Source organism: Perca fluviatilis, chromosome 14, assembly GCF_010015445.1.
Source record: "Perca fluviatilis chromosome 14, GENO_Pfluv_1.0, whole genome shotgun sequence".
Classification (NCBI taxonomy): Eukaryota; Metazoa; Chordata; class Actinopteri; order Perciformes; family Percidae; genus Perca; species Perca fluviatilis.
In genome coordinates, this window is record NC_053125.1 from 24015516 (window position 1) to 24043388 (window position 27873).

The 27873-nt window shown below is 40.1% G+C and overlaps 2 protein-coding genes across 3 annotated transcripts; both read left to right on the forward strand.

Moving 5' to 3' along the window:
* The first annotated feature begins 4 nt into the window (after positions 1–4).
* tkfc (triokinase/FMN cyclase) lies at positions 5–13358 on the forward strand. The gene is made up of 18 exons (XM_039821576.1): positions 5–131; positions 690–794; positions 1447–1636; positions 1732–1836; positions 1932–2119; positions 3500–3578; positions 3666–3755; positions 5159–5193; positions 5299–5383; positions 5479–5568; positions 6612–6728; positions 7623–7742; positions 9355–9492; positions 10046–10152; positions 10252–10358; positions 11270–11303; positions 11570–11662; positions 12727–13358. Exons 2-18 carry the CDS (start codon positions 789–791, stop codon positions 12883–12885), a joined length of 1743 nt encoding a protein of 580 aa, XP_039677510.1. The 5' UTR covers positions 5–131; positions 690–788; the 3' UTR covers positions 12886–13358.
* On the forward strand, positions 13353–27807 carry si:dkey-9k7.3 (circularly permutated Ras protein 1). 2 transcript variants are annotated; one of them, XM_039821574.1, is made up of 19 exons: positions 13353–14114; positions 17013–17064; positions 17989–18054; positions 19355–19486; positions 19573–19656; positions 19743–19828; positions 20039–20236; positions 21224–21268; positions 21386–21475; positions 22528–22679; positions 22778–22859; positions 23201–23328; positions 23429–23513; positions 24458–24564; positions 25284–25396; positions 25559–25670; positions 26001–26141; positions 26346–26439; positions 27094–27807. In XM_039821574.1, the coding sequence occupies exons 2-19, from the start codon at positions 17013–17015 to the stop codon at positions 27244–27246; spliced, it is 1920 nt and encodes a 639-aa protein (XP_039677508.1). In that variant the 5' UTR covers positions 13353–14114; the 3' UTR covers positions 27247–27807. The 2 variants fall into 2 exon arrangements, with proteins under 2 accessions (XP_039677508.1, XP_039677509.1); XM_039821575.1 differs by having other exon boundaries at positions 17998–18054.
* The last annotated feature ends 66 nt before the right edge of the window (positions 27808–27873 follow it).

Sequence of the window (27873 nt, forward strand, 5' to 3'; positions counted from 1 at the left end):
GAGCGGACTGGCTGGCTGGGTGGGCTCCGTGCGTCATGCAGGAGGAACCGGAGGGTTGGTTCGATGTTTTCACAGGGCAGCCCGTGTGAGCGGAGTTCCACTCGTTTGAAGAGGAAGAGGGCTGTATCAAGGTATCAAAGCATTTCTAATAAGGGTATCCACTGGCTGTATCATGCAGGAGGGCACGATTATGAACACCTGTCCTGTACAATGTTAAATGCCCGTAGTGAATTAATGAATACAGTGATTTTGATCAGTTGAATTAATAAGATAAAATTATTATGCATATATTCAGCTGATAAACAACGTTTTTTACACTATATGTTATTTAACCCATCACTTGTAAATGTTCCTATCTTATATCTTCCCCTCACAGTTTCACTTTCCCTCCGAATATTTCCTCAGCTTCTCAAAATGCAGAATATTAAAATGGATTGAACGGGAAATCTGCAGAGACCTGTGAGAGGAACAGATGGTTCAGCAAATTAAAATACTCGTTATTTTTGTTTTATCTCTTTTCTTGATGTCTAAAATTTTTTTTTAAAGCATTTTAAAAGGAAATTTCATACAGATTATTAAGTTCCACACAGTGCGTTCAGTCTTTTCCCACATACTGTACTGTAAAGTTATTTTTAATTTATGTTTTATTTTTTTTATAACTGGATAAATCATACGCCTTTATTTTGTAGGAAAATTCGCGTTACATCCGGTGTCATTCTTGCAAATTCTTGCAAAACTCTGGTGGATCCTGCTACTGTCGGAAGGGCAAAGAAGCAAGAGAAGTCCAAATGGAGGTAAAACAAAATTAATTTGTATATCATGGAACATCAGTGGAGAGATGCACCGAGTAGTGACTCTTTCTGATTGTGAATTTGGGCCGACACGAGGGATGACAACACAGTCTGTGACTGTTTTTCAGCCTGGTTGAGTTAGCATTGCTTTGCACACTTGCTACTCAAAAGGATCAGAGTCCATGCAGGGATATATCATCGGAAGAGAAGGAAAAGCTGTAAATACTATATTGTATACTCTGTTGTTGTTGCAGTTAAACGTTTATTGTGCAGCTTATGTAAACTTGGACTTTACTGTGTGTGTGTAGTGTGAGCATAGACTGTTCATATTAATATTTACAGTGTGTAGTGTGAGCATAGACTGTTCATATTAATATTTACAGTGTGTGTGTGTGTGTGTGTGTTTGAAATCAAAATCATAATGCTATTAAAAATGTCTTCATTTATTGCAATTTGCAAATGTATCACAATCACATAAAATATACACATGTAAAAAGGCTTAAATTGGTGTTTAATGCAGTGTCCCTGTTCTTGTGTTATGCATTAGCCTACATCAGACAAAATTATTCACACTTCATCACAACAGATCATATTTTCTGAGCGTATTATACATTCTTTATGTGTTTTTTTTTATTTTTTTTATTCTCTCTCTCAGCCTAAAAAGAAGTTGATAAACTCAGTGGACAGCTGTGTGGACGAGGCTCTCTGTGGCCTGGTGAGGGCCAATGGGGGCCTGTCTCTGCTGAAGGGCCACAGAGTTGTGCTTCGGTCCGACCTGGACAACCTGACGGGCAAAGTGGCCCTGCTGTCCGGAGGGGGGTCGGGACATGAGCCGGCACACGGGGGTAGGACTATTTGTATTTTTGAATGGGACACAGCAGCTTTTATTTTTTCACATTTGACTTTCTCTCTCTTCCCTCCTGTCTCTGTCCGTCCCCAGGTTATCTTGGTGCAGGTATGCTGTCAGCCGCTGTAGCTGGAGGAGTGTTTGCTTCTCCACCTCCTGCCAGCATCCTGGCTGCAATTCTCTGCCTGCACCATGCAGGTAATGTACACTAGTATTTATTGCATTATTTGGCTAATTGTTTGGCCAATTTAATTAAATAAAATGACCATAATTGAAGCGTCGTCCCTCCTCAGGAGCCTCCGGAGTCCTTCTCATTGTGAAGAACTACACCGGCGACCGCCTCAACTTTGGATTGGCTGCAGAACAGGCCCGTAACCATGGCGTCGCTGTTGACATGGTGATAGTTGCCGAGGACTGCGCCTTTGACCAACCCAGTAAGGCCGGCAGGAGAGGCTTGTGTGGCACCATCTTCATTCACAAGGTGAACAACAACAACAACGTTCTTTACCTTGACACAAAAAGTCTTAACTCAGGGTCCATTTACTCTGCCTGCTCTTTTCCAGAGCTTTCAACCTCATGTCACGGCCTTTCTCTGCAAATCCAGGTTGATCAGTTATCAGTTTGCTCAGCTATTTCCATGACAGTTGAGCAAACACTGAGTAAGACCACGAGATGTGGTTAAAACCTCCACTTAAAACTAGTAAGTCAGCCTTGAGTTAAGATTATTTTGTCAAACAAGAACTTCCTATGCAAAGTCTAAAAAAGTAAACTGAGAGGCAGCCTGTCTTTTGCAGGAATGCCCTGATCACATTAACACACAGTTCCACATTCATGGAAGCTGCCCAGTACAACCACAGTCTGATCTGTTGCTACTGAGCACGGTTTGAGGTTGAGGGCCTTGCTCAAGGGCACCTCAGTGGTGGTAATGAGGGAGGGACAAGCACTGCTCTTTCACCATCCAGATTTTTATCGTGTCGGTCTGGGAATTGAACCGACGACCTCCCGGTCACAAGCTGGTGTCTCTAACCTTTAGGCCACCACGGCCCCGTAAGGTGGCACAAAATGGCACAAAAGATGCATCTTTGTATGTACGGTTGCAGCAAGACAATTATGTAATGGGCCTTAAATTGATGGACTGATGACCTGCCACCAGTATACTACAATTCTAATCATTTTAAAGGTGTTGACTCAACCAAACATCTTTCTTCTTGTGGGAGTCCTGTTTTGTCCCCTCATAGAGCCAGTTTCTATAATAAAGCCTGATCATAGACTATGGATAATTTTATATAAATCAAGAGAAACATTGCAGATTAATAAATTAGATATATATATAGATAATACATGGGAATTAAAACTGATATCTCAAGATAGCAAAGGCTCACATTACCATTACTTAGAGTTATATAACGAAGTGTTGCGGTTCCATTTATATAATAATTTTCATTTAATTTATATTTAATTTAATTTATACTGTTTATTGATCCCCAGTGGGGAAATTACAATTTACACTCTGTTTTTGTTAGAAATCACTACACATAGGCCTGAAATGGCATCTAATTAAAAATATATTGTTTGTAAAGGATGTTTTTTAATGATCTTGGTTTTGGTCCAGGATTCATTTTAAAGAAGTACTTCTGCAATCTTAGAATTGTAATTCCATAAAGCTTAAAAAGGTTATCATTGAAGATATATGGTTTTAATTTCCCAGTATTGGTCAAGCTCTAAAAACATTAGATCCCACACTTCCTGTCATGCAACTCGACAACACCGATGTTTTGTTTGTTAAAAAATGTTGCACCTCATGATACCTGCTTTTTTTTTTTTTTTCTTTCTTTCTAAATGTGGTCGCATTTTATGTCAGCTGGCAGGTGCCTTAGCAGAAGAAGGCTGCCCATTGGACCAGATTGTTTCCAAGGTGACGGAGGTTTTAAAGGGGATCGGTGAGTCTCTTTTTCACCAACTTAAAGCGTGGTAGAAATACTGGGATACTTTTCACGATGCGTGTTGTTTGTGTGTGTGTATTCCAGGTACGCTGGGGGTGAGTCTGTCCCCGTGCAGCGTTCCAGGCTGCCTGCCTTCTTTCGACCTGCCGCCAGGAGACATGGAGCTGGGACTGGGTGAGGGAGGATGGAAAGATGGAGGAGAAAGAGAAAAGGTGGAAATGTGCAAAGAGAGTAGAGACTGATCGAGGGTTGTAGTTTCTGATACCAGTTGTTTAGACTTTAAATTTCCCAGACTTGCAGAATTATATCCATTTTGGAAATTATGTTTTCAAATTTAGGGGAGCTGAAGATAAATAAATTGATGTTTTTGGGACAATAACTGAATAGTACCCTCTAGTGGCCTGTTGCTTTACTGGTAAATACATTGGAATTTAATTTAAATAATCCCTGGCCAAGACAGCAGTATAATAGTTCCATATTAAAATATACAGTGAAAAACAAAAAACAGAAAACAGAAAAAGACAGTTGGCAATTTAACATCATGTCAACATAATAACCAGCAGCGCTCAATAACAACACATGTGCATTTATTACTCAAATAGTCCTTTTATCCTCATTTTAAACTGTGTCATTGTTGGTAGGTAGTCTAATTTAAGCTGATTCTGCAATTTATACCAGGATGAGGGTGCAAAAACTTTAAAGGCACTTTCACCGAAGACAGGTCGCGTTCGGGGAATGTCATGATTTGCCCATATGATCAAAGATTACATTTCCTGGTGGTGACTTAAGGAGTCAGGAGAGAACATGAATAAGGAGGCAGTTCACACAGTATGGCCTTAAAAAGAAACAACATATAGCAATGCTCTAAATTGGTAATGAAGTGTCAAAATGTGAATGAAAAGCTAGTTTAAAGGGTCAGTTATCTCAAAAGACAAAAATACATTTTAAACTTCTACTCAATTGTATCTAGCCTAGTATAGTTTTTTTATGTGCCAAGTTTTTGATATGTTTTTCTCTGCCGAAATAAAATGGAGATAACAAAAAAAAGATCCATTTAATTTGTGGTGTTTAAAGCATTTAGAAATGACACCTGAAAAACTCAACTGCAGCTCTGTCTTTCCAGAAACAATATCCAGCATGGTGTTGATATTAAAGCTATAGTGCGTAGTTTCTGTCTCCCCCATGAGGAATTCTAAGTAATGACAACAACACTGTCGGCGCGTCCACATGATACAAGCCTTCCGTGATTGTACACAGCCGCCCATTATGTTCATTAATATCAAAAAGTTACATACTAAAGCTTTAAACCCAATAAAAAAAAAAAGTTTGTCTGCTTGACAATCCCATTTTGTGAAAGTTGTGAAAAAGGTAATAAATGGCAATGTATTGCAGAATATTGTGTGTAATCACAATAACATCGTATTGTGACATAAGTATCATGATGATATCGTATTGTGAGGCCTTTGGTGATTCCCACCCCAAAAAAAACTCTAAAAAGGAAGTAGGGAGCAAAACAGAGAGATAAATATTCAACTCTGTTATTTAAAGTGTTGACTGGTGTTTTTCATCCTCTTCAGGGATCCACGGTGAGCCTGGAATCAAAAGGTTAAAGGTGATTATGCCTAAATCAACTATTTGTATGACCTGTTTACCCTTTTTGGCTGTTTTATATTTCCACTTATGTGTCTAAGTTTTATTCATTGATCCTGCTAATCAGGTGGCATCTGCAGATGAGTTGGTGAAGACCATGATAGATCACATAACCAACCCTGACAGCCAATCGCATCTGCCTCTGAAATCAGGTCCTCTGAAGTATAATGTATAATGTCTCTCTTCATATTCACTTTTAATGTATGCAGCCACTGTGCAGTGTGTGAGTCCTTCCTCTTTTGTACAGGAGACAGCGTGGTTGTGTGTGTGAACAACCTCGGAGCTCTGTCTTGTCTGGAGATGGCTGTGGTTACTGGAGCGGCCATCAGCTGTCTGGGTAATTATGGTTCCATTTGCACGCATTAAAAGAACATACAGGAACCTGTAGAGCAGGGGTCTTCAATGTTTTTTAGGCCAAGGACCCCTTAGCTGAAAAAAGAGACAGAGCAGGGACCCCCTACTATAGTATAACAATTGAGTTGCATATTAAACTGGCCAGATGGATAAAAATGGATGTATGGATAATGGTATTCATATATTATTTTTACATCATGTTTTAATGTGGAAGGCGCGGTAAATCATTAAGCTTAACTGTATCAGTGGATGGCTACCATAATGGCTACCTTACTTCGTAAGTGTATTATCAATGTTGTGTAAATTAAATGTTTTTTTGTACGAATAGGCCAATTTATCTCTTCTAATAATATGTTGGATTCATGTTAATGTATATTTGAAGACATATTTCTTTATTATTATTTTTTTTAAACAAACTTCCAAATAAATATCAAACAATAATTTTGCGGGCCCACCCCCACCCCCCTGCAGTGACTCTGTGGACCCCTTAGGGGTCACGGACCCCCTGTTGAAGATCTCGCATTGCCAGACCTTCCTGCACAGCGCTGCGGAGGAGGGTCTTGCTAGTCCTCACAGCATTCAGGGATGGGAGAAAAATGTGCTCTGGTTTATTGGAATTTCTTTAAACCAATCACAATCGTCTCCGGCGGCGCCAAGCACCGGACGGAGTCCCGGTGCTGCTGCAAAATAGCCTCGGGAAGAAACCTGTTTTGATGGAACGTGTGTACATTCAAAGGTTGTTTTATTCGTGCAACAGAAGCCTCAGGTTGGACAGATAGTCTAGCTAGCTGTCTGGATTTACCCTGCAGAGATCTGAGGAGCAGTTAACCATAGTCTTTATAAATCGACACCGTACATCGGCACCGGAACTATCCCGTAAATGAAACGCCGTCGATGCAGTAGTGCATTAGCACCACCAGCAGTTAAGGGCTCTATTCCCCCAAGTCTTCTTTCGACCTCTCTTTAACGGTAAACATCTATCGAGGATGTTGCAGAATGTGACGGTGGCGGTTTCTACGCTTACAGAGAATCGGGGCGTGGTGGTTGCCAGGGTGATGTCGGGGTCGTTCATGACATCGCTGGAGATGGCGGGAGTGTCGTTGACCCTGATGAGGGCCGACCAGGAAACACTGAGACTGTTTGGTGAGCATAATACAATCCCCAGCCTCGAACCCCTCGAAGTATAGTTCAACATTTTTGGAAAATTGTCTGTCTTTCCAAAAGTGATGTGACAAGATCAATACCAGTATTACATCTGTGTTAAGTGAGGATGTCTTTGGCATAGGCAGCTTGGCTCTGTCCAAAGGTAATAAAACCCGCCTACCAACACCTATAAAGCTCACTTATTATCGCACTATATCTTTGTTTGTTTAATCTGCACATAACCACAATGTGAAAAATGACAATTAGCGAATTTAAAGTAAGCTACGTGCTGTGGAACAAATTTAGCTAAATGTTAAAGGTGCCCTGCCATACAAAACCATTTTTACTTGCATTTTTTGAAATATGTTAGGTCCATATGTGTTTGTTATGTTGTGAATGTGAAAATGAACTGCTACCTCCTCTGTCATAAGCAGAGAAATCAGGCCAATTACAAAAGCTGGTCAGTCTGACATCATATTGCCTGAGCTCATTACTATTCATTAGCTCGCCCAGTTGGGCTGGGTAAAGGATTCTGACAGCCAGGCTCTCATTGGCTAGCTGTTAGCCAATCGGATTCAAACAGTTTAGCTTGTTGAATATTAATGAGAACTGTCAGAAATCGAGCTGAGTCTTCCTGTAGGCTTTCTATACCACGCTACAAGGTAACCGAGGCATTTTTTCCATGGTAGGACTTCTGACATTACCACAAAGTAATGAAATACGTGTGGCAGGGCACCTTTAAACTATTCCTTTAACCTAATATTAACATGAACCTTAAAACCAAGTCTTTACCCTCAAACAGCCCTTTGAAGAAATGACCGAACAAAATGTCCTCACAATGTCTAAACTTCAGATGAAGGCACACACATATCAAACATCCTCTATCCAATACAGATGCTAAGACCAGCGCCCCCGCCTGGCCAAACCTCAGCAGTGTGTGTGTAAGCGGACGCAGCTGCATCACAGAGCCTCAAGCCGTGAGCCCAGGACCACAGGCCGACACACACTCTGAAGGTTAGTTTCTACATTGTGTACATGCAGTACGTATGTGTCTGTGTATTACACCGTGAATTTGTGTGACACGACTGGTAAAGAGAGCAGAAAGATTGCACCTCTGAAACTTTTTTCAGAATGTTGGTTTATTGCTCGTCGTCAGCCATGACTCCTATTTTGTTTTATTGTTTAAAGCAACACCAAAGATTATTTTGTACCTTTTTTTTAAAATCATGTTTCCAAAATCGGTTCAGTGGTTCATAAACTTGTATCCGGGTCAACGGCACTTCTGCATTCGCTTTGCGGCCCTCTATCGGCTATAACCGCACTATGCAAGTTTGCCATCTGTAGTTCGAATGAGACATAATGGACACAATTCCTCTTCCAACCTGTAGGGGGACCGAAGAGGAAAAGTGCTTTGGTGTTGCTTTAATACAGCCAGTTTGCGGCCATTAGAGGAACTGCAGCTTAACCAAGTTCCCTGTCAGCCTTTACATAGAGAGCCGAAGTCTCGACCCTTCCGGTGGACCGCCATGGGACCTTAACTCGGAAAAAATATGACCGGTAGTGAACGGGGAAAGGCAAATAATTTTTTGATCCCGTTTGAATTGAGCCATGAATTACACATATGATGTTCATCAGTTTAATAGGTACTTTTATAAGTCAAAAAAGTCTCAGTTTATTGTTAAACTGTTGAAGTATAAGACTGTGAAAATACGTAATTAGAAAGACTACACGCTTCAAAGTCGCATGGATGACGTCTCGCTGTAACGTTACTCAAATGAGCAGAGGATCTCGCTTGTTCTTTTGCTTATCTGCTGAAAACACTTGATATAACACATCAGGTAAGATAACGTTACATGTGTTGTGGAACAGAGCTAAGCTAGCTAGCTTGCTAGCGAGCAAGTTGAGCATCAAGCTAGGTGACGTAAATTGTGTGAGATGGGAGATGTAGGTCACTGAGTGGTTTCACACAAAACTAAGTGGTCATATGACAAACCTACGGCTAACGGAAAAATTACCTTTTTTTTTTAAATTGACAAACATCATATTTGTAATCCATGGCTCAATTCTAACCAGACCAAAAAAATTATTATCTCTCCATTGACTCCCGTTCATATTTTTTCAAAAGATGTTGTTATTAATGGTGCGTTCCAGGCAACCCGTAACTCGTGTTTTCACAACCTTCTACCCGTGAAAGTGCCTGGAACGGCAGTCCAACCCGTAACTTACTACTCGTGAACTCGTACCAGACTGCTGTACTCCTAGTTACAGTTTTTGACGTCACACACACATAAACAACAATGGCGACCCCCGTTGATGCTGTACAGGCGCCGTTTATTAACAGTGATAAGTAGAAATAAATAGACATAAATAGGCAACGTACAGTAACCTAGATAGCTAACGTCAACTAGCTAACGTCAACGTTAGGTAGCCCCTAGCTAACGCTAGCTAGAAGGGTTTGTGGTGACTTTGCCTGGAACGCTACCAAGTCGTGAGTCGTGACTTTAAGTCGTAACTTACGGGCTAAAAACTGTGTCTGGAACGCAGCATAAGTGACCAAAATAAATAAATGAATCCTTTTATTTATTTATTTATTTATTTATTTTTATTTTTATTTTTTTCCTGTCAGGGCCGCTGAGTCCTGTGATGCGTAAAGCGTTGGAGAGGGTTTGTTCCACGCTGTTGGAAAAGCAGGAAGAACTCAACTCCCTGGACCGTGCTGCAGGGGACGGAGACTGTGGGAACACTCATGCACAGGCTGCTAAAGGTAGGAAACGTGCATCGTGATTCGGTAAAAATCTATTTACATGTGTAAAGATAAAAAAAATTAATAAAAAAAAATAAATAAAAAGGAACACAATGCAATTTTTTTAACAGCCTAGAGTGTAGTCTACTTTTGATTTCACTTGTTTGAATTTAGACGTCACTACGTCTTAGTGTATTTATTTGAAGAGATTTTTGTTCCTTTTCATTTAGTTATTTTGATGTGGGATTTGTTTTAGAAATGTAATTATTACTTTTTATATTTACTTTGTTATTTAAGATAAAATTCTATTTCAGTTGCACTTCTGATGAGAGGACAGATCGGTTGTTTTGCGCAGTTTATATAAATAAAGGAATATTTTCAGTCATTTGTCTGCAGCTCAAAAATCATATTGTGAACGTAAAATCGTGAATCGTATCAATTTGTGAGTTGAGTGTATCGTTACATCTCCAGTGTGTGGTATCAGCTGCACAATGACATGCAAGTGAATGTACAAAATCGGCGTGGTTAAGTATTTATTTTTAATTTTTTTTTAATTGTGAAAATGTTCTTTCAGCCATTCGGGAGTGGCTCCAGGACCATGTGGTCCCTGGTTGCCCCGGCCAACTGTTATCAGTCCTCGCTGGATTGGTGCAGGAGAAGATGGGCGGGTCTTCAGGAGCGGTAGGTCCGGAACTATTCTACACATTTTGACACAAAGTTGTAATCGACATCTTGCGGCCATCTTTACGCACACAAACGCTCCTCTTCTGTGTCTGTCAGCTGTACAGTCTGTTCCTGACTGCAGCCGCTGCGCGCGTGACTGAGGGGCAGAACAACGCTGCGGCCTGGGCGAGTGCAATGCATGCTGGGACACAGGCGATGAGGAGGTGAGGGGCTTTGTGTGTGTGTCTGTATTTTTGATTTATACCTACATGTCTACGATTGCGGTGATTTAAGGTTTCCTAGAAAATAAAGACTGCTAATTGAGAAGTAGAAGAACAAATTTGAGAAATAATAATTGAAAGAGAAGGAAAAAAAACAGAAAAGCCACAGGAAGACACATGTTTGAGAAGGTTTCTTCCAGCACATGCTGTCTATATAATCCTTTTTGAGGTACTGAAAAGTGCCAGAAAAGCTAAAACAGTGGCTGCATCCCAAATTGTATACTAACGTGCTATTTAGTAGGGATGGGGGGGGCGGGGGGGGGAATCAATACAACATAGTTTATTATTTTTTTTTTTTTGTTGTTATTTTTTTTTTATATAAAAAATTTTTTTTTTTTTTTTACTTGAATTTTATTATTAGGATTTGTATCTTTTTTAGTACTATAATAAAAAAATTCAAGTGACATTATCTTTTTAGACAAAATAGATGTTGACAAAGATTTCCTTTACACCTCGTCTCAGAATTAGAAACTAAGCTCTCGAATGGAAAAGATGCAGTACATACTACTGTGTATTCACACAAAAGAACGTTGTAAAGTATGACCAAATAGTACAGATATTGTGTAATGTAGTGCATAGTATGGGATTTTAGACACAGCCAGGATAATCAAAAAATCAAACCAAATGCATGTGGGAATTTAGATTTTTTTTTTTTTTTTCTAGTTTTGTTGCTTTTTGAAATCGGGCCCCAAACTCACCTCGCCTCCAGGAGCTTTTACAGACAACAACAATTAATTTATTGATAAACAATTACTCAAAAAGCTAATTGGTAGATTAAACAATAATGAAAAAATTATTGTTAGTTTTTTTTTATATAAGTCGAGAAAGAATCTGTTATGTCCACTGTCTGTCAGGTATGGTGGTGCTGACCCTGGAGACAGAACGATGGTGAGTTATTCTCTCATTTCTCTGCTACTTTTTCGTGCATCTGAGTTGTTTACCAATTAATACATTGTTCTCTTGGTCCTCTGCAGCTATATATATATATATATATATATATAAAAATCCATTGAAATTAGTGTGATTTTCAAATTTGTTTATTACAATAATTTTTTTTGTATGCAGTATTTGAGTCTGGAATAGAGGAGTTTATATCCTGTACCAGAAATGTTCTATCAATTTCAATACATTTGTCTTTTTATATCTCTGTCTAGTTGGATGCATTGTGTCCTGCTGTTGGTGAGCTGATGAAGCTAACAACAGCGCCGCCTGGTGAACAGATGGCTGTACTCCAGACAGCTGTGCAGGTGCAGTAACTGAATTTTATGTTAGTAGGTATTGATGTAGTCTCGCATAGCCAGACATTACTCCACAGCGCTGCAGAACTCTGGTTTATTGGCATTTCTTTAAAGGTCCCATGGCATGAAAATTTCACTTTATGAGGTTTTTTAACATTAATATGCGTTCCCCCAGCCTGCCTATGGTCCCCCAGTGGCTAGAAATGGCGATAGGTGTAAACCGAGCCCTGGGTATCCTGCTCTGCCTTTGAGAAAATGAAAGCTCAGATGGGCCGATCTGGAATCTCCTCCTTATGAGGTCATAAGGAGCAAGGTTACCTCCCCTTTCTCTGCTTTGCCCACCCAGAGAATTTGGCCCACCCAGAGAATTTGGCCCACCCATGAGAGAGACATCATGGCTTTCAAACGAGCAAAGTGGCAGTTGGTCAAGGCCACACCCCCACCCTCCACCTTGCCCCCCCCTCTCTCCTCTTCAATAGCTACAGACACAGAAATGGCACATCCTAAGGAAAGCTCATTGTGGGACTGGTTCTAGTGGCTGTAATTCTGCACCAAGGCTGAATTATGGGAAAGAGACTTCAGATACAGTATTAGGGGACCACTAAGGCCTATATAAAAGCATCCAAAGAGCACCATGTCATGGGACCTTTTAAGCCAATCGCAATCGTCCAGGGTGGGCGGACGGAGCAACGGTGCAGCTACAAAATAGCCTCGGGAAGGAACTTGTTTTGGTTGAACGTGTTCGAAAGTTGTTTTAGTCGTGCAACAGAAAGATTGGACAGATAGTCTAGCTAGCTGTCTGGATTTACCCTGCAGAGATCTGAGGAGCAGTTAACCATAGTCCTCATGAGTTTTGAATGCCAACACAAAGAAATCTGAAGGTTGCGGACATCCGGCCGATAATGAGGGACATCCGGCGGAGCTTCCAGAGGAACCTGAACAATCCCTTAAATGAAACGTTGTCGATATAGAATAGTATTGCTGTGGCAATTAAAGTCATTTTCTACATTTTGACTTGTCAGTTCATATATTACATGCCTTAAATGTCCCCTTCCTTCCCTCTGTCTTCCTAGAAAGCGTCCTCGGGGGCAGAGTCGACTCGTAACCTCACAGCGATGGCGGGGCGAGCCAGCTACATTGCGGCCGAGCGGGTCACACTGCCCGACCCCGGCGCCGTGGCTGTAGCCGCCATCCTGAGAGCCGTGCTGGAGTCACTGGAAGGGCAGAAGTAACCCAACAGATAGGAATAATCTGCTCTGGTACTATCACCACACTAATAACTACCAGAACAACACTGTAATGCCTCTTTGAAGCAAATTTACATGCAGCCTAATTAACAGAAACTTGGAAATTGGATGCCTGAAAGACAGAAAGTCTCTCTAAAACTTGGAAAATTGTCAGCAGTGATGGAAGGTACGCACACGGTTTAGTAAATCGTCAAAAACAAGAAAATAACGCTTGTAAGCAGGAGAGATTTGTGTAAATCATGAATATAACATTCCTTGTTACTACTAATGAAAAAAAAAATGCACATGTATGTTAGTGGTGTTTTTTATAGACATTTGTAATTGTACTAATTGGATTCAATTCAATTTTATTTATAGTATCAAATCATAACAGAGTTATCTCGAGACACTTCACAGATAGAGAAGGTCTAGACCACACTCTATAATTTCCAAAACCCCAACAATTACAGTAATTCCCTCAAGAGCAAGCATTAGCAGTGGCTGTTGCGACAGCGGCGAGGAGAAACTCCCTTTTAGGAAGAAACCTCGGCAGACCCAGACTCTTGGTAGGCGGTGCCTGACCGGGCCGGTTGGGGGTGTAACTGGCTACTCCGCTTGTCATTGGTCGGCTGTCAAAAAAGCGCTTGACGTAGGGCTTTTCTCAACTTCAAAAAGACACTGTGAGCTGCAATAAAAGAAGTCAGCAGCTTTAAAAAAGCGCTCAGGACTTTTTTGAAAACACGGTTTACTCTGCAGGATTACAATGTAAAACAGACGCTGGCAGCTTCAAAAAAGACGCCACGTGTGAACACTTAGCCTGTATGTGTAAAATAGCCAGAGTGCTTCTGTAAGACTAATCAATAATGTTCTGATTCATCTTTTTTCTTGATCTTTCATGTAGCAAATGCTCTTGAACTAATAAAAGAACTCTTCTACTGTATACAATATACTGACGTGTGTGTGGTTTTTACAGAATACCAATCATTGAGAATCCGTAGACCCAAATCTTTTTCTTTTTTCTTTCAACTATTCTTTTCTTCCTTTTTAAACTTTTATCTCTCTTTCTCTCAACCACCAACCCTGTGCCAACTTCCTGTAACACAAGTCGCACATGCACAGCGTTGCTGTTTAGACTTTGAACACGCCCACACGTTTACACACATTCTAAACTTGCTGCTTTACAAATCCATGCTTTTGCGTTTCTGCGACACTGCTGAACACTGACACCAGCAAAGGTAATTATATTCTTGTTGTAACGTGTGTGTGTGTGTGTGTGTGTGTGTGTGTGTGTGTGTGTGTGTGTGTGTGTGTGTGTGTGTGTGTGTGTGTGTGTGTGTGTGTGTGTGTGTGTGTGTGTGTGTGTCTCTGTGTCTCTGTGTCTCTGTGTGTGTGTCTCTGTGTGTGTGTGTTTTGTGTTTCCAGTAATAATGTGATGAAAGTCAGGGATCCCAACTGCCATACTGGGTGTAAGGAAAGTCATTTGTGCTTTCACTTCAGTAAGACTGTCCTATTAGAGACACAGTGTTTCTGTGAAAGCTGATTTGACCCACAGAATCCAAAACTACCAATTTCTCAACCATTCATTTGTTTTTTTTCTATTTCACAAACTAACACACACAGTTTTAAAATGGAATAGAAAATCACTCCTGTTCTCTTTAGAATTGAAATATCTACACAACAGACGGGATATTTACCAAGATGATTAAACCTATGTAGAAGAGCGTGTCATTCACCCTGTGACTTAAAGTTAGTGCTCCCTGCTGTTATAAAATGACTCATAGCACACAAAATGGATGCCATAAGATTATTGGTAATGCGAATAGATAAAGTGGTGAGTGTAGAGGATGTATGAACTTGTTTAAGATGTATGGTGTATGAAGATATGCTTCATAAATGTTCTAAAAGGAAAAGTTGGACATTTTTGGGAAATGCGCTTATTCGCTTTCTTTTTCGAGACACCCACCCCCTTGATTGGTGTAGATCGTGAACGTTAAAGTTAAATATAAAAAGAGAAAATTCCTCCATGTTAATGAATCACGGCTCAACTTTAGCACGGTGTTCAACAGTGCAAAAGTCAGAGAGAGATTTAACCTCTGTGTGACTTCACTCACTTTAAAGCAAATCATGTGAATATGATCTGGTTTAAAAACTAAATCTGCTAACTGATGAGATAAGATAGACTTTATTAATCCCACACTGGGGAAATTCCTGTGCTACAGCAGCTCAAAATAAAAACAATGTACACACATCAGAATAGCACAAATACACATTAAGACATAGGAGAAAACAAGAAAATGAATGAAATTACTATTATAATAATAATAATCATAGTAATAAAAACAGACCTATTTACACAATAAACACCCTTATATAAACAGACAGTATATAAACACATAGTAAGGTGCGGATGAATAGATATGACATATTGCACAGTTGGAGGTAACAAAGAGTGATAAATGAATAAATATGCATAGTTCAGAATATTGTCCAGTGATGGCTCATATTGCAGGAACAGCTAGCAGTGCTACATTATGATGCTGTAATAAAGAGTCTGAGGGACACTCAACTTGCTTACTTCACTCTTGCAAAATGACAGGCCAGGGGCCAGTTTTAATAAACAAGTTTTCATATTTATCTCATCAGATGAACATTGAATACCCATAACCCATCTTTCTTTGAAGTTCTTTATTTTCAAATTAGCTGACTTCTAATTAACTTGACACAAGGATTGACGCTCGGCCTATATGAGGGATAAATCAGAAACATTAATGCATTTTAAAATGCTTTGGTTACATGTGAAAGAGTCTGTACAGCGTTCAGCTGGAACCTCTTCCATCATGTCACCACTCGAATGTTGAATGATTCACAAACCTAAACCTAAACATGAACTGATCACCAGGGACAGAGTGAATAACATATTTATTCACTGTTAGTGTGAAATACACATTTATGGGATCAGAAGTATTCTCATTCCTTTTTTTCTATATTTTTTTTATATATTTTATTTATATCTTTTCTGTTTAACAAACGTGATAGGAAAGACAAAAATGGTTTCCACATTTTGTCAAAGGTTACAGAGTTGAGAGAGACATTGTATCATACTTTCTCCATACGTAGCAAGTTGGATATCTCTGCTATCCAGGTCTTAAAAGAGGGGACATTTTCAGAAGTATTCTCATTTCTGCGCAACCTTTGCTCTACTTAATTGTCTATGGGATTTCATTCTTTGTTGATGCTTTTTTTAATGCACTCTGGCACCTTATTTACATTCAAAAGTGCAAAAAATAAAATAAAAATCCCAACGTGAACCTATTAATTTTCATTATGAATTAGAAAATGTTTGCCGGTGCCACACAGCAACCCTAATTTGAATAATAAGAACAATACATTTTATTTATGGGGGCCTTTCTTGACATTCACAGACACCTTACATGAGCAAATAGTAAAAAGATGAAAACGGATGCGCGACAAAGACCACACAGAACTGCTAAGCAATTCTGTGACAAACAATGACAAATACTATTAAATTACACTGTGTATGCCTGTATATGTTTGAAAATGTAGATTTTTAACCCTCATTATTATTATTATCATCATTGTTATTATAATTTGAGTATCACGGTGCTAAATATTTCACTGTCCGATTCTCTTGCAGTAAATCCTGCTACTTTCGTCATTGTGAACTTGAACTTGTTTGTGCTCATGGTAGTTATGAATACCCATTTAAACCACTATATCATACTGTTATACTACATAATATACAGCACACATACCCTTTTTGCTTATGCTTAATCCTTACCAGGCCATCATTTACCATGTTCTTCTCTTTTCCCTCTCCGTTATTCAAACAGGAAATGTTTGCTTTCATGGTTTTACTCAGCCACCTGTTAACTAGAAAAATAACCAAATCAAGGCGGCAGTTGCCACGGTGACAATATTAACCACGATGGCAGGAAGCTGAACTCTTGTTGCCTTATTGCTGATCTGTCTGATTTCTGCATCTGTCGTTTTCTCTCGTTTCTGAAGCCCATACTGCTACAACTGCATGTGGAGTTCATAGGAAAGTTTATATTAAAAAAAGAAGTCTTTTAAATGTCCTTGCAATAACAACATTGTGTCTTTGCGCGTCTCAGATGGAGTTTGCCTGCAGTCATGTTGTGTGTAATTGGAGGCCTGACGGAGCAGGTGAGCGCAGCGATTTGCATCTTTTAAATTTAAAAAAAGTCTCCACCACTGATGTAGATAAGGAAAGATCAGAGTAGAAAAGAGAAATGGAGAGCTTTTGACGCTGCTGCAGAGTTTATTGATGTGTGCATGCTGCAAATATGGGTAGTATTTTCTTTATGATTATGTTGCATTAGTCAGTGGGTTTTTATTATCCATCTAATGGTATGCATTCTACTGTATCTACTGTCTTATACTGCACTGTAAAATTTATTCTTGTCTTTTAAATTGTTTATAATTTTCTAACTGCTCTTTCATGTTTTATGTAAAGCACTTTGAATTGCCCTGTTGCTGAAATGTGCTATACAAATAAAGCTGCCTTGCCTTGCCTTGTATGTATTCTATTTGATCTTATTTTATCTTGTTTGTATCTTCTTTTTTTCTACTATTATAAGTGTGTTTTTATTCTCTATTTTATATTTTACATTTATCATTGTATTCTATCCCGTTTTATGTTCATTCTGTCTATTTTTCCTCATTGTAAAGCACTTTGTTCTGCATTTCTTGTATGAAAGGTGCTACACAAATGTTCATCTTCCAACTCAACATTTATAAATTCAAGTTTTATTTTTCATTCTTTCTTGCATGAATCCACTGCACTCCAGAGTTAATATTCAAATATAAAACTCAGACTTCTATAAGGAAAAAATAATGGGTTGGCTGATTGTGCATTGGTCTGATTATGTTGCCTTAATTTCAAAATAAGAGGGTTTCCTGAGTTAGATGGATGAGAGTTAGAAGGATCAATTTAGCCTGGATTATTGATGGACGTCCCTCCTCTGTATTGGTTGTTTAGCAATAACTAAAATATTGTGCCATTGATTAGATAATTTATTTCAGCTTATTTTAGTGTTTTAGCGCCTTTTAATGTACTAATTTTCCCAGCATCCACAGGTGTTTCTCTTATCAAACACAAGTATGACAACACAGTGCCGGTTAAACAGCAAGAAGGTAACTCTCTCTCTCTATTTCATGCACATTTGCACAAAAACAGCATTCATAAAGGTCAATGTATCTAAACTGTTGTTTTTTTTTCTGTTCAGCACATTCTCAAGAGTATTGCAGGGAAATAACAGGAAAGCGTGTGTGTGTGTGTGTGTGTGTGTGTGTGTGTGTGTGTGTGTGTGTGTGTGTGTGTGTGAGTGTGACTGCGAGCGAAGCAGTGTAGGCGATGAACAGATAGCAGTTCAACTAGGGGAAGTCCGCACACAGAAAGGTTGTCAGGTTATCAGATAGATTTAATTACACAAGAGCAAAGTCGTAATTGATTTGGGTCAACAAAATTCTCGGTAGGTCAGAGAAAAAAACCCCCATCATTTCCTGTTTATTTGGTACATCCATAAGCCAGGGTTTCTCACCAACTAAAAACATGGTCCAAGTGGATAAAACGCCACTTTCAACCTGTAGTGTGGGTGATGAAAGTGGTTAAATACAGTTGTGGAATAAGTACTTTAACCCCTATACTTAGGTCAAAATTAGAGATGTACCGATGCCAGTATCGGAAAAGCCTCCGATACTGCCTAAAATGCTGGTATCGGAAAGTACTGGAGTTTAAAAATCTACTTTAATGTAGTTTATTTACTCTTTTTCCATTATGACTGACTGTCAAACTGGACAATGACTGACTGTCAAACTGGATAATAAAAGAAAGTTTGGTTACAGTTAGGGTTAGGGTTAGGGTTCAGGTGTAATGACTGTCATGATAGGGTCATATGTTCATGACAGCGTCATGTCACTCTTACGTAGAGACCTTCAAGTAAAGTGTTACCGAAAGTACTATGGCATTCATTGTTTGTGTTTGTTCATGTTTCACAAAAAGTTCAAGTTCAAGTTCAAGTTTATTGTCATATGCATATTAGTACGAAGTACCACAGCAATGAAATTCAATGTGCCTTAGAAACTGGGCCAGACCGAACAACAAAGATAGAAATCACATCCCATCCATACAGTGAAAGCAGTATACAGCTGTTAAAACATAGTAAAATATATGACACACTGGTATCGGATCGGTACTCGCTATCTGCCGATACACAAATTCAGGTATCGAAATCGGTATCGGGAAGCAAAAAATCGTATCGGACCATATCTAATAAAAATCGTGTAAAATATCAACACTGAAATTCTTACGAAGACCGGGCTTGTTCTGACAGATTGGTTGCCATCAAAACCTGGATCAATTTGAACCTGTTTCATTAAAATGTCTCATTTTAAAACATGCAACAAAGCACAATCTGTCTTTTCTTTCTCTCAGGTCCAGTTCCTCCACCGCTGCCTCCTCGACGTCTCCGAAAACCTCGGCCCACTTCGCTGCCCATGCCCCCCCTTGCCTCCGTTCAGCCTCCACCTGCTCCTCTCTCCCTCCCTCCTCCTGTCCCACCCAGACGTGAGTTCTGTTTGCTGAACCGTTGAGTGTCCCAAAGTTATATATTTACTGTTTGCCTTAGTCATTCATTTGTCCTGTTTCATCAGTTGATAAAGAAGGAGGAAGCAGGCTGGAAGCCAACGTCAACGTCGTCTCGATCGGTGTTGGAAAACTGGTCGACATCTGGCAAGGTCAGAGGACACGCACGCACGAACGCACCTGTCCCATTTTTTTTATCAGTTTTTAAACTCTTTCATTTTTCTCCTTTTCTTACCAGCCTCAGGCCTGAAGAGTTTTCAGAGCCCACTGATTTGTGGGAAATGTAGTGCTGCCCTGTCATCTCTGAGTACTTTACAGAGGAACGTGAGTGGAAAATTATTTGACTTACTCTTTTCTGCAGTCATATAATTTCTAACTTCAGTGTTATGCATTTTATTTTTCTTATTCTATGCTGTTTCTTTCTCTTGAGATAAGATTTCTCATGTCAATGTGCAATAAGGGCGATTAAAACAAACGAGCAGTGAAAATGAAATGAAAAATAAAATCCCTCCCGTTCTTTTTTCTCTTGTTGAGGTGTGGGTGTGCGAGTTCTGTGGACGTGAGAACAGTGTAAACGACAGTGTGAAGAGAGTGTGCGTTGGTCAGGGCGCAGGTGTACACAGCGACGAGATCTACCTGCCGAATCAGAGCGACGATGACTACCAGAACTTGGAAGACACACTGGTGGTTTTCTGTGTGGACATTTCTGGCAGCATGATTGTTACTACAGAGGTAGGTGTGTGTGTGTGTGTGTGTGTGTGTGAGACTTTGGCGAATCAGAACTAATACTTTAAAATGCCAAAGACTATGGATAATTACCTCATACTGTACAACCCACTCCAAAAAATCTGAACTATCAGGGATGATTCCACGATTTATTAAAGGACAAATCCACCGCAAAACGAACCTAGGGGTTAATAAAACATGTGCACCGAGTTTAACCGTTCTCTGGGATTTGTTTTCATGCTAATCGAATGTGAATGAATCGCAAACCACTAATTACCTTATAACGCTAGTCTTCGGGGCAAGGCTAAAATAAAAAGATATTGCTATTTCTATACCACTAACAAGGCTCAAAATAGCACCACACTTCCACGGTAGCATAATGAGGGTCCCTACATGTAAACCGAAGCATTGAGAACTTTGTAAGTATACAGACAGTTTATTAAAAAGATAGATTAGAAAGACAGTTACCGTTAGGTATACAGGCGGGCGCCATCTTGGGAAAACAGTCACGACCAGTCGAATGACGAACGCTGTGCAACGTGAGCTGAACTGTCACTTGAAATCCCCCATGGTCCGTGGTTTCCCAATGGGTCAATAGGAATTACATTTGTGAAATGTAATTGCATGGAAATGCATGAATGATATCGGTTTATTAAAATATATGGCACAGCGTTCGTCACTCGACTGGTTGGACTGTATACGTTAACGATACCGTCTTTCTAAACTATCTTTTTAATAAACTGTCTGAACACTTACTAAGTTAAAGAAATGCCAATAAACCACAGCACGTTTTTCTCCCATCCTGGGAATGCTGTGTGGACTAGCCAGACCCTCCTCCGCAGCGCTGTGGAGGAAGGTCTGGCAAAGTGAGACTATCTAAAATGTAGCGGGGTAGAAGTAGAAAGTGGCATGAAAAGAAAAGACTTAAGTAAAGTACAAGTAGCAGAGACATATCAGTCATATCATCTTCCTAACATGTTTGCTCCACTTTAGGTTACATCAAGCAGTGGATCTCCTACATACATATCCAGACTAGAGGTGAGATGTTACTAAATCACTAAAGGGCTGAATACACTCTTTAACTATTGTATTATGCATGTGATGGTGTTAAACTTGTTTTGTTAAAAGTCTGTTGCTGTTTTGGTCTTCTCTCAGGGTATCCAGGATGCCCTGCAGAGAACGCTGTCGTCCCTGCTGCAGCAGTCGCCCCGCAGGAGAGTGGCATTGGTCACATTCAACGATGAGGTAGGAGAAATCATTTTCTGCTTTTAAAAATTAAGAACAAGGGAAGAAAATTGTAATTTGTTGTTTTAATGCATCATGTAAATGGGCTGTACTCCAGGGGCGGAGCTAGACGTTGGGGCTCATCTTTAATCAAGGGGGGGGTCTGGGGGCATGCTTCATTTACAGCAGCTATTTGCTCTATTTTTCAAGTCATTTGATAACAAAATGCCCAAAAAATGCACACGGCTCTTACAGAAAGTTCACCAATACATGAAATACCTACGTTGTGTTTTCACGGCCACATGCACGCGCGGCTGGACCGGCTCTCAAAACAAAGACCAGAGAAGCTCAGATCGTAACACACACATGACTAAATGCTGAAAGTAGTATAGTTATTCCACTGGCTCAGGCCAGACTCCATAGAGAAGTGGTTCCCAAACAAGTGAGGGGTCAGAGGATGATTTAAGGGATGCACGAGAAAAACAAACATCCTTCTTTCAAACTATATTATAATTTTATCTTACTTTTTTCACATTTTTTGCTCTTTCCTTGTGAAATACTGGATCCTTTTTACTTTGTCAGGCCACTGAAAATCCTTTAAATGAAGCAGTCTGAATGAGTCATGTCCGGGTCAGTCAAGTAGAAATTCATTTGTTTTCAGAGGTCAATTCAATTAAAGGGATACTTCACCGATTAGCATTAAGCTTTGTATCAGTAGAAACCTGGTAGTATTTTCGAATGACCATGCTTCCCTCCCTCATGTCCCCCTGAGTCGAGAGATAGCTGTATTGTGTGTCTGGAAAAAACCCTCTGATGATGCAAAAATCGTCATTTTGTGTCATTGGAGGCTCTTTTTTTGGGGGGGGGGGCTGTAGTCTCTAGCCTCGGGCCAAAAAAGCCTCCGATGATGCAAAATGATGATTTTTATAAGACGTTTACCTCACTGGATTATCGTGCTCTGTGGAAGTAATTTTTTCTTCTTTTGTTTTTGGTGCAACCATGTTTTTTAAAGTCTAATATAATAACTGCCATACTTAAAAACAAGTCATATATTGTTTTTTTTTTTTTTACAGGTTGTAATATATGGTGATGGTACTAGTACTCCTCTCACTCTCCGGGACTGGGCGTTGGTTGACTACGACCATATATGGCAACAAAGTGTGGCTTATAGCATCCCACACTGTATTGCCGAGACGTACGACCAACTAGTACAAAGGGTCAAAGAGTAAGTGACGATGGCGGCACGTAAAATGCTTTTTATACTTTAAAATCTGTATGGTACAGAACTTGAATCTTTGTTTTTTTATATTTCTGCACATCCAGCCTGAGGGAACACGGGGCTACGTGTCTTGGTCCTGCAGCATTAGCCTCGGTTGCAATGGCGTCCAGGTACCCCGGGTCAAAGGTGAGTGAGTCTAAAGGACTCTACAGGAATAGTCCAGCATGTGGGCTTGTAAAAGTTTGATAAAGGGGCAACAATGAAACGGAGCAACAAGCAAACAATCACCAATATAGATAAAAACACTTTTAATTGTTTGCTCCGATGATGTAACGTGGAGATTGGATTGATTGATTTATATTGTATTGTTTGCGCTTTCAGTGGCGTCACTTTATCAAACCGAGGCTACCGAAATGTCGAATCCCATCTTTAAAATTAGCTGAAACCCAAAAATGTGGACTGGCAATAGACTCATATGACAAGGAGACTTGTGGGTAATGGAGTTCCTTATCTTCTGTGTTCTGCAGGTGATTTTGTGCACTGATGGCAGAGCCAACATCGGACTGGGTGAGATGGAGCAAATTCCCTCTCTGTCCCCCTCTCCCCTTACTCCATATTTCTACAGACAGCTGGCTCTACAGGCTGTGGAGAGTGGGTGAGGATAGCTCTGCTTGTGATGCATGTGTAACGTAATCTCATTAAATCAAATGTTGAAATAGAAATATAATAAAATATACTTTATTTTCTTCTCCCAGAATCATAATATCAGTAATGACTTTTGAAGGGACAGATTGTCGCTTGGCAGACGTTGGGAGACTCGCAGACACTACTGGAGGAAGGGTGAGACACATTCATGAGTACAACTTCTAGCACTGTGGAACATATATTTAACGTTAATTAATGTCCTGAGGGTGGAGAGAGTACTGAAACATTCTTGACATGAAAGTGAAAGCTGCCCAAGCGCACCGAAACGACGCTCCGCCATTTCTAAGAATAAAATAGAAATAGAACATTCACAGTTCACATCATTTAGTTGAAATTAATATCAATTATATCAATCAATCATATTTCGCTTAGCGCTTTAAGATCCAATAATCAAAAAAGCGTATGTCATGCAAGAGGGACAAAATAAAAACAAATGGAAAAGTCAAAGTTGTCATATTGACATTGAAGGTGTGTTGGTTGATTTACGATGTCAACTCATGCATTGAGTGACATGCAAGAAAATATTCCACCTTTAAAGTTGCTGGCCTTTGAGCAGCACAGTAAATAAAAAAATAAATTCTTAATCTATTGTCATGGCATAATCACAACTCTGGGAAAACTTGATATTATTATTACGTCTCGAGGAACTCCAAAGCTTGGTTAGCTGTGCATTTTAATCTATAGAACTAAATACTCGGTTCGCCAGGCTGAAAGGAAGGATATAAAGGCCTACCTTTGTCCTCAACTCCGGGCGCCACTTTACTCCGTCCTTCTTGGGCCAGCCCGGTCTTCGGTGCATCGACACTCCGTTGATTGTTGACGGGGACAAAACATTAACACAACTTGATGGGGAAAGGGGAAAAGCTTGAGTCACTCGACTTTCAAAGCAAAAGCTCACCATCTGGCCTGTGACACAGAATCCTATGCTGTGTGTGCGCTGCGGGTGTTGCCAGTTGAAAGATACATTCTGCAACACATCCACTCCTTGAATGGTCTGCATACATTACGCATGCAGTGTAGCCAAAGCTTAAGTATGTAAATGTTATACCTTCACTTGTAAAACTCAGCTTCCTTCACAGATAAACATCGTGAGCATTGGTACCGTTGCAACAGAGATCCAGTCAGCCTCCATGGACAACATACTTGCAACTGGAGTCACTGCAACCCTGCTTGCTCCTGATGGAGTGTGAGTGGCGACTGACACCAAAAATACAATGACTGAAACTTTTGTATGTAAACCTAACAATGATGAGAACATGGACACCAAAATGCTAACACTTTAGGAGTCACTTCAGGTCTATAATGTTTATAACATTGTGTATATTCAATATAAATATACATTGATCTCTGTCCTATTAATTTACAAGTGTACCTGGGCAGGGGCGGACTGGGACAAAAATTTGGCCCTGGCAATTTCAACCCTTACCGGCCCAATTTCAGACGGGGACGTTATTTGCTTTATAATTGCAAAAAAACAGGCCCATGTGAGATTATGGCACCAGCAGCATGAGGCACACTTACAGGCTTTCATAATTAAATAATACACAAGATTCATAAAATCTTCAAATAAACTAACATGGCACCATCTTAGAATAGAATGGAAATGCTAAAAGATATTATTACATACTTAAACACCCAAAACACCAAAGTATTTATTTTGAAAAGTAGAAGCCCGACGGCACCAGACGGGAGGCTCCAGGCTGCAGCCGTACAGTCTTGCATATTTTTGTCAAACCAGTGTAAAACGACAGTGTTGCTGCATTTTTTTTCTTTTTTCCAGCGGCCCAAATTGGCCCAAGAGTGCATCGGTCCTTCTGGCATTTGCCAGATTGCCAGCCTATGTACCTGGGAAATGTAGCTCTTTTATGGTGATTTTTAATTATTTTCCTCTCTCTTTCTCTGTAGTTATTTTCCTTTTGAGGATGGAAACAATCACAAACTGGTGAGAGAAATAGGGAATGTGACCAAGGGGCTGGAGATCACTATCCAGTTTGCTGTAAAACCAGAATTTACAGAAGGTAAGACAAACAAAATCAACATTGCCATTTTTTATTAGTTGGTTTACAGTACATGGTGGGGACCATGTCCTGCCAGCCTGACTGACGTTGTGGGGACCATGTCCTGGCAGCATGACTGATGTTGTCAGGACTCACACCCAGTAATGTCAATGTGTGTGACAGTTTTCCTCCAGAAGGACACACTTCCATTTCAACTCCAGCTGAGCTTCAAGACCAGAGACCATGAAAAAGTCACCCGTGTTATAACAGAACAACGACCAGTAACTACTTGCAGGTGAACACTATAGGTTGAATACTGACCTTTCAATACTTTTTGCGGTATTGATTTGATTGTATCCATAGTAAAGAGTATCAAAAACTGTCACAGTTGACACCAAAGTTGTGTTTACATATTCCCAATCAGATATTGAAGTTTGAAAATGTTTATACTCAAAGTATTGGAAAAAGTATAATTTTGATATCCCTATTTAAACTCGAGTGTCGAGAAGGTGATCTGCTGTGTTTGTTATGTCTTTCTCATCTCCTCTTGAGGCCACTTCTAAGACGATTTTCTGTCATGACAGACAATAAAGTTTTCGGTTTGTTTGTTTTGTTTGGTCTGAAGTCGGATTTGGGCTGGTAACCTCAACATGGCGGTGCTTGGCGTTCACTGTGCTCAACTCTGTGCCAGTTTAACCATGGAGGGTCGAGTGCAGGAAGCACAGAGGCAACTAAAAGCACAGCAAGACCTGCACAATCAAATCAGGTATGACTCTCTGGCCTCTGATCCAGGTAGAGGACAGATGGCAATATAATAAAAAACAAGGATGTCATGGCTAGGGATGTTTATGTCTAAGGTCTGCTGATTTTTTGTGTGTGTGTGTGTGTGTGTGTGTGTGTGTGTGTGTGTGTGTGTTTGTGTGTGCGTGCGTGTGTGCGCATGGGGTGTGTGCATTATTCTGCCTCATAGTAAGCAGAGGCCAATCCAAAAGGAAGAGAGTATCTATGGCAACTGGATAGACACCATGACAACAATCTGTGACGACATCACCACGGAATCCCAGGTAATCAACCACTTAATATATCTAATCTTATGTTATTGAGGCCAATTAATCAATTAATCAATCATGTTAGGTTCTCCATTCCTTAAACTAAAGAGGTTCCAGTGAAATTATTTCATCAGTAAAAGAAACTAAAGATTAATTGTGGGTCAGATTTCTCTCACTTTATTATTACCGTTGTGCTTGCAGTCCTGTTTGTCTGTTGTTGAGCAGGATATCTAAAAAAAACGGCTGTCAATTAAAGTTGGGGAATATTTAGGCAATTGGACATGGAAAAAGTGATTCATTTTTGGTGCAGCCTTGAATACAATAGCACAACCCTGTGGCTATTTATTAGGCAGTTTCTGTTTTGCCTCATGATTCAGGATTGTGCCATCTCTTTCACAAGTACTCCTAACATGCCATTCGATGTTCACCAACTGTGGCACACAATTTATTTGGATTCACCACCAAAAAGTGGTTAAAGGGATAGTTGAAGATACAGTGAGCAGCTGGTTAGCTTAGCCTAACATAGACTTCAGCAGCTCTAAAGCTCACTAATTAACACATCATATCTTGAAGAAAAAAACAAAGTGAAAACAATGAAGAGGATCCAGGATCCCTTACACGCTGACAAACTCCCTCACTTACTGATTTCTCATCTCTTTCCCCCTGCAGACTCTCTCTGATCAAGCAGCTAAGGTAATGTACCAAATGAAGAGAGCCAGCAGTGCCAACAACAACAGCAGCAGCAGCAGCAACAACAACAACACAAATGAGATCCAAAAGAAAAGAAGAGGGAAGAAAAAGGCTCTTGTGGAAGGAATGTAACGAAATCAGCCATCCACAAATATTGATATTAAGCCATGTTGGCTTGCAACTTTTTTTTGGCAGGTGTGGGACTAGAAGGAGGTTCATTGCACACTGTCTATGTAGGACTAATATTGAAAATGAACACCTGAACTGAAAAGGACAGAGCACTTGGGCGCCCGGGTAGCTCAGTTGGTACAGCACGCGCCCATATATAGAGGTTTATTCCTTGACGCAGAGGCCCAGGGTTCGAATCTGACCTGAGGCAACTTCCTGCATGTCTTCCTAGCACTCAAACTAAAAAGATGAAATGGCGATGAATGATGAAAGCCTTCTCAAGAGTATTTAATGCAAGGGTGCAGAAAACTGTTTGTCACCTTGTGAGTCAACTCAGGAATGAAGGAAGCAAGATCAGGACAGCGACAAAACTTCATAATCAATCAACAAATAATACATCAGGACTGTTAGTGGACTGGTAGAGCATGCACCCCATGTACAAAGGCTCAGTCCGTGTCACAGCGGCCGCAGGTTAGAATCCGACCTGCGGCCCTTTGCTGCATGTCATTCCCCCCCTCTCTCTCTCTCCCCTTTCACATCTTTAGCTGTCCTATATAATAAAGGCCTTAAAAAAATAAGCCTTCCGTATAT

Coding starts and splice junctions, on each gene's coding strand:
- tkfc (XM_039821576.1), top strand. Junction 1,637..1,731: donor ACATGAGCCGGCACACGGGG/GTAGGACTATTT, acceptor GTCCGTCCCCAG/GTTATCTTGGTGCAGGTATG. Junction 6,729..7,622: donor GGAAACACTGAGACTGTTTG/GTGAGCATAATA, acceptor TATCCAATACAG/ATGCTAAGACCAGCGCCCCC.
- si:dkey-9k7.3 (XM_039821574.1), top strand. CDS start 17,013: ATGGAGTTTGCCTGCAGTCATGTTGTGTGTAATTGGAGGCCTGACGGA. Junction 18,055..19,354: donor GCCGGTTAAACAGCAAGAAG/GTAACTCTCTCT, acceptor TCTTTCTCTCAG/GTCCAGTTCCTCCACCGCTG. Junction 22,680..22,777: donor CTAGTACAAAGGGTCAAAGA/GTAAGTGACGAT, acceptor CTGCACATCCAG/CCTGAGGGAACACGGGGCTA.